This window comes from Protobothrops mucrosquamatus, unplaced genomic scaffold (genome assembly GCF_001527695.2).
Source record: "Protobothrops mucrosquamatus isolate PMUCROS unplaced genomic scaffold, P.Mucros_1.0 scaffold3396, whole genome shotgun sequence".
NCBI classification, from domain to species: Eukaryota; Metazoa; Chordata; class Lepidosauria; order Squamata; family Viperidae; genus Protobothrops; species Protobothrops mucrosquamatus.
In genome coordinates this window covers 89,481-95,607 of record NW_015389377.1, presented here as the reverse complement: position 1 = coordinate 95,607, position 6,127 = coordinate 89,481, and the positions used below count along the sequence as shown (strand labels likewise).

The window sequence follows — 6,127 nt, the reverse complement described above, 5'->3', positions numbered from 1 at the left end:
GTTCCAGAGGGCAGGGGCACCCACAGAGAAGGCCCTCCCCCTGGGGGTCGCCAGCCGACATTGCTTGGCCGACGGCACCCTGAGGAGACCCACTCTGTGGGAGCGTACCGGTCTATGGGAGGGAATCTGTGGCAGAAGGCGGTCTCGGAGGTAGCCAGGTCCTATGCCATGGAGCGCTTTAAAGGTGGTAACTAACATCAAGGAGAGAAGCAACCTGGAACTGAGGAGAAACTTCCTGACAGTGAGAACAATTAACCAGTGGAATTAACTTCCTGACAGTGAGAACAATTAACCAGTGGAACAACCTGCCACCAGAAGCGGTGAATGCTCCAACACTGGAAGTTTTTAAGAAGACTGGACAGCCATTTGTCTGAAATGGCCTGAGAAGGGGGTTGGACTAGATGACCTCCAAGGTCCCTTCCAACTTTACTACTATTATTATTAAAGGGTGTGTGTGTGTGTTTGTGTACATCTGCGTCCTGCATTGCACATCTGAATCCACTGTCGTAGTTTCAAACAGATAATATTACATAAGGATGTTCTGTTTGTTCCCTGGGTTGGTTAAAACAGTGCTGATAGGTGTGTGTTTCACGGAACTAGGTGGCTAATTCTGGTAGTCCTCGACGTACCTCCGTTTGTTTAGCGACCGTTCAAAGTTACAAGGTGTCAACTGTCCCGTTGGTAAATGCAACAAAAGAAACGCCTGGGACATTATTTTACCAACACTGTCACTTTACTCACAATCCCACGTAGGGACAGTTCCGATGTTTTTGTGCAAAAACCAGGATAAGTAAAATCTCCGTTTTCCTTTGGGCCTCCCCAGAGAGGAATCAAAGGGGAACGAGAGGAGGATGAGGAGGAAGGATGGGAGGAACGGAAAGGGCAGAAGGAGGAGGACAAAGAGGAGGAAGAGACCGGGGAAAGCCTCATCCCTGTCTTAGGCAGTGGGTTGGTCTAGAAGACCTCCAAGAGCCCATCCCACTCTAAGATTTTAGGATTCTATTAACTCTGGGACCCGGGAAGGTGAGAGAAACCATCCTCCACAGTTGAGCCCAATGGAGGAAACTCTCGGGGTGGCTCTGCAGAGGGGGTGAGGGGGCCCCCAGTGGGAGAGAAATGCCTGGCAGAGCCCCAGACGGACCTGGGGGGTGTCTCCATCTGGGGCTTCTTGGAGCCGGACTTCCACTCACCTGGATGAACCACGTAGCAGGTGACGTTGGTTCCTTCCAGCCGGTTGGCCAACTCTCGCGTGTGGAGAATGTTGGCTAGTTTGCTGTTGAAGTACGATTTTGGGGCCTGCCACATCCCCTCCCCCGGCTTGTGGATGGTCCGAAAGTCGATCTTCCCGAACAAATGTGCACTCGAGGTCAAGATTACAATCCGGCTTGGGGCGCAGCGCTTCAGCCGGTCCAGGAGCAAGTGGGTCAGCAAGAAGTGGCCCAAGTGGTTGACTTGGAAGGCCAGGTCAAAGCCATCAGCTGTTTGGCCAGCCTCAAAAACCCCTGCCAGAAAAGTAAACGGATTCTAGTAGCCTACATCTTATGATGGGTAACTTTGCGATCATTCGAGGTTGCGACAGACGTAATTACCAAAAGGTCAACTGCGACCCAGTTCAAAAGTTCCAGTGTCTCCCCCTTGTGGCCACACTGGGTGTTTGACAACAGGTCTGCCCTTGATAACATGTCAAATGATCATGATTTATGACATTTTTGTCAAAAAAACGGCACTTGCTTGTAGTTTCCCCCCCCCACCTCTCTCTCTCTCTCTCTCTCTCCACCCCCACAATATTCCCATTTCATTGCCCAAAAGGGGGCACTCACCAGCATTATTGATGAGGATGTCCAGACGGGGCTCCGATTTTAAGAACATATGTGCAAAAGTTCGCACCGAGTTCAAGTTGGCCAGATCCAGGATCATCAGGATCACCTCCGAGTTCCCGCTTTCCTGGAAAAGGAACAGAAGGAATCCTGAGAAGAATCCGGATCGGGTGAGGCTTCAAAGTTAGACATACAATCTACTGTATATAAATAAAAATGTAAATGTTCGTTTGTTCAAAATCTTAAATCTCCGAAAGTTCTTCACTGATTGCTTTGAAATTTTGACACAACGTTGCATTCGAATACGCGGGTGTTTTTATATACCTACTATTATATAGATGTCACACCTGTGACAGGTAAAAACATGCTTTTTTTGAAAAACAGCGCCATCTGTTGGATGCAAAAGCAATTTTACGTAAACAAAAACATATTACAAACTTGCGCTTTCTCTTTTCTTTCTTTTCCATTTAACCAGACTGAGCCACAGCAACGTGTGGCCGGGTACAGCTAGTATTGTAATAAGAGCTGATAAGGCATGGCGGGATAAAGAACTGGGCAGGAAGCCAGCATTTTAAACTAATTGGAGAATGTGATTTATGACTGTTAGTTGTAGGAGGGAATTGTGCTTTGATCTATGTGCTGAAGGGAGGGGAAGTCAGGTTTTGGCTTCGACTATGTACCCGCTGAAGCTATATTGCTCAAATAAAGATTCTTTAACGTAAACAATGCCTCAAAGTTCTTTGAAGAGTTTCATCTATCGGAACCATGACAACTACAATCCTCGCCCCCCGCTGCCGAAACCGCTGAAGACAACGACAGCAGTCCGCCAACGCAAAGAGGCTGAGGACCTCTGGTGTTATAATAAAACAACTCAGGCAGCCCTCGACTTTTTACTAACTATTCGTTTCGTGATCAGAGTTACAATGCGGCTGAAAAAACGTGAAGGGAAGCTGGATTCATTTAACAACCGTGTGATTCCCTTAACAACTGCAGTGATATAACAACAACAACAACAACAACAACAACAACAACAACAATAATAATAATAATAATAATAATAATAATAATAATAATAATAAAAATAAAAATAAAAATAATAATAATAAAGTTGGAAGGGACCTTGGAGGTCTTCTAGTCCAACCCCCTGCTCAGGCAGGAAACCCTATACCATTTCGGACAAATGGCTGTCCAGTCTCTTCTTAAAAACTTCCAGTGTTGGAGCATTCACCGCTTCTGGAGGCAAGGAGTTCCACTGATTAATTGTTCTAACTATCATGTTCAGCAAATCATGATTTGCTGAACAACCCTGGCAAAAAAAAAATCGTAAAATTTGATGTGGCTCACTTTACCAACCTATTTAGCAAGGGGAATTCTGGGCCCAACTGCAGTCGTACGTGGAGGACTGCCTGTATATAGCCACTAATCGTATAACCAATTCTGGACAGCTCACAATTAAAAGTTATAATAACATTAAAAACCGTAATAAAACTATGAAATTGGAAAGAATGCTCCAATAGATATTGGTGACCTTAAGGCCATCGCTGGGGAGGATTTAGAAAGGGAGAACAGGACAAGTGGTGGATCTCTGTATATAGTAGTAGTAGTAGTGGTAGTAGTAGTAGTAGAACAGGACAGTGGTGGATCTCTGTATATAGTAGTAGTGGTAGTGGTAGTAGTAGTAGTAGAACAGGACAGTGGTGGATCTCTGTATATAGTAGTAATAGTGGTAGTAGTAGTAATAGTGGTAGTAGTAGTAGTAGTAATAATAATAATAATAATAATAATAATAATAATAATATAATAATAATAATAATAAAGTTGGAAGGGACCTTGGAGGTCATCTAGTCCAACCCCATGCTCAGGCAGGAAACCCTATACCATTTCGGACAAATGGCTGTCCAGTCTTTTCTTAAAAACCTGATATAAAACCATTATAAAATTGCCATAACATCACACCATAGATTCACAATGGAAAAGACATTACACCCTGTCGTCCTCAACTCATTTAGTGACTGTTCCAAGTTACAACGGTGCTGAAAAAACTGACTTATGGCCATTTTTCACATCACCGTTGCTACATCCCCATAGTCATGTGATTGAAATTCACATGTTTTGCAACTGACTCATATTTATGACGGTCGCCGCATCCCAGGGTCATGTGATCCCTTTTGCGACCTTTTGGCAAGCAAAGTCAATGGGGAAGAAGCCGGATTCGCTTAACAACCAGGTTACTGTTAACGACTGCAGAGATTCTCCTGAACTGTGACCAGAACGGCCGTAAAATGGGGCAAGACTCATTTAACTGTGTGAGACAACTACCTCACTTAGCAACAGAAATTTGGGCTCGATTGTGGTCATAAATCAAGGATGACCTGTATTGTCTTCACAATGAACATTAGCAGGGGGCTGGACTAGAAGACCTCCAAGGTCCCTTCCAGCTCTATTCTATTCCTTCCACTCCTGCTGGAATTGGATATGTCTAGTTTAACTGTATATCAGATTTTATTCCTGGCTCAGGAATTCTGGGAGTTGAAGTCCACGAGTCATAAAAGAGCCAAGGTTGCCTATCCCTGTCTTAACTTAATATATCGCGTTTCCCTGGGGTGGGGAGGTGGAGCTGCTCCATGCACCCCGCACCCGCGTACCTTAGGACCACCGCAGCCAAGCGTCCCACGCCCTGACACCTGTCGCGCTGCTGCCCGAGTTCTGCGGCCAGCACGCCATGTGGCGCATCGTGCCGGTGCCGCCGCTCGCTGGACGCTGCGTGGTTCATCACCCCGATCTCACCACGGCGCAACACACCATGCGGCCTCCTGCCGCGAGCAGGGGCACCGGCGCGATCAATGCAATGAGCCACACAGCCTCCTGCATTGTTGCAGATCAGAGACTGCATGACCTCTGTAGACGCCGTACGCTTAATAAATGAATAAAATCCATCAGGAAAACAAGTGGAGGAAGAAAGAAGGAAGGAAGGAAGGAAGGAAGGAAGGAAGGAAGGAAGGAAGGAGAGAACCGCACGGCAGGCGCTTACCCGTCTGATGTCGTACACGGCCAATTCTCCTCTTGCTTTGTTGCGGCATGCCAAAATGACACGGGCCCCTCTCCGGGCCAGATCCACCGCTGTGGCCTTCCCGATCCCTGTATTTCCACCTAGGAAAGGCCAGAGAAAGGATTCACAGAGATTGCCCAGCCTTTGATGGAGACCCAGGAGCTGGGCCTGCATTTGTGTGCCTGCAGTTTTTGTAGTGTCGCACAGTGAAGCACTTGTGTGGCAGTGTTTCTCAACCTTGGCAACTTTAAGACGGGTGGATCTCAACTCCCAGAATTAAAGTTAAGCAACAACTTAAAGTTGCACAATGGTCGAATTGATTGTTTTATTCAAAGAGGAGAATGTATTTCATTATGTTTTCTATTTGGATATCACTTCTGAATTTTGTGCTTGTGAAGAAAAAAAAATGAAACTTTGGCTTGGTTTTGCCGATGAGATATATTTGTCGTTATTGAAATACGGAAATGAGTAGTTACATACTAATGTGTAAAAGGAAAAAGTTGGGGTTGTGGCGTTGTTATGTTGTACTGTACTAAAGGGAGTTAGAAGTCAATGTTTTTTTTTCTTTCTTTCCTTGTACCTCATATTTTATTTCCCTTTCTCTTTTTCCTTCCCGTAATTTCCTGTTTTTATTTTTCTTTGTATTTTAGACCTTGATAAAACAATAAAGGCCATGAGTCAAAATTATAATGGCGCTGAAAAAAGTGACTTACGACGGTTTTTCATATTACGACCCTCGCAGCATCCCCCTGGGTCCGTGAAAGGGCCACTTTGTAGTGAGATAAGTAGCAAATAACCTTAATAACAAAAAACATTTAAAAAATGGGATGCAATGTTTCTGTCACACCAGAAGATGGCGCAGGTCTGCCAACACTGGCTCTGCAGGAGGTCACTTGACTAACCAAAGTTGTTGTTCGTCCATCGATTTCGATGAAGACCTTGACATCTTATGGATTATGGGCCATCAACGGTGTGTCCGTAGATGGCTGATGAGACCGATGTTAGCACGGAATGTTCTGCCACATACTGAACAGAGAAATGTGGACACTGTTGCTTCAGCATTTGCAGCTCTGGCTTTACGGAGTGCTCGCTTCTCTTGTGCCAAGATTGTCCTCCTGTGTTCATATGTCTGGCACCCCTGGTAAACCAGGGCACGCCATGTCGGTCGATCATGCGCCAAGAGTTCCCAAGAGATGGTGTCGATATCCAGGGACTTGAGAGATGCTTTCAGCGTGTCTTTGTATCGCTTCTTTTGTCCCCC

The 6,127-nt window shown here is 45.6% G+C and overlaps 1 protein-coding gene across 1 annotated transcript in view; it reads right to left on the bottom strand.

The window, feature by feature from the left end:
• Positions 1 to 6,127, bottom strand: part of LOC107297586 (dehydrogenase/reductase SDR family member 13-like) — an 11,580-nt gene that overhangs the window by 975 nt on the left and 4,478 nt on the right. Inside the window, exons 2-4 of the mRNA XM_015826946.1 lie at positions 4,849 to 4,967; positions 1,821 to 1,944; positions 1,191 to 1,502 (exon numbers count right to left, since the gene is read on the bottom strand). Coding sequence (XP_015682432.1) covers positions 1,191 to 1,502; positions 1,821 to 1,944; positions 4,849 to 4,967 — 555 coding nt within the window. The remainder of the gene's footprint in view (positions 1 to 1,190; positions 1,503 to 1,820; positions 1,945 to 4,848; positions 4,968 to 6,127) is intronic.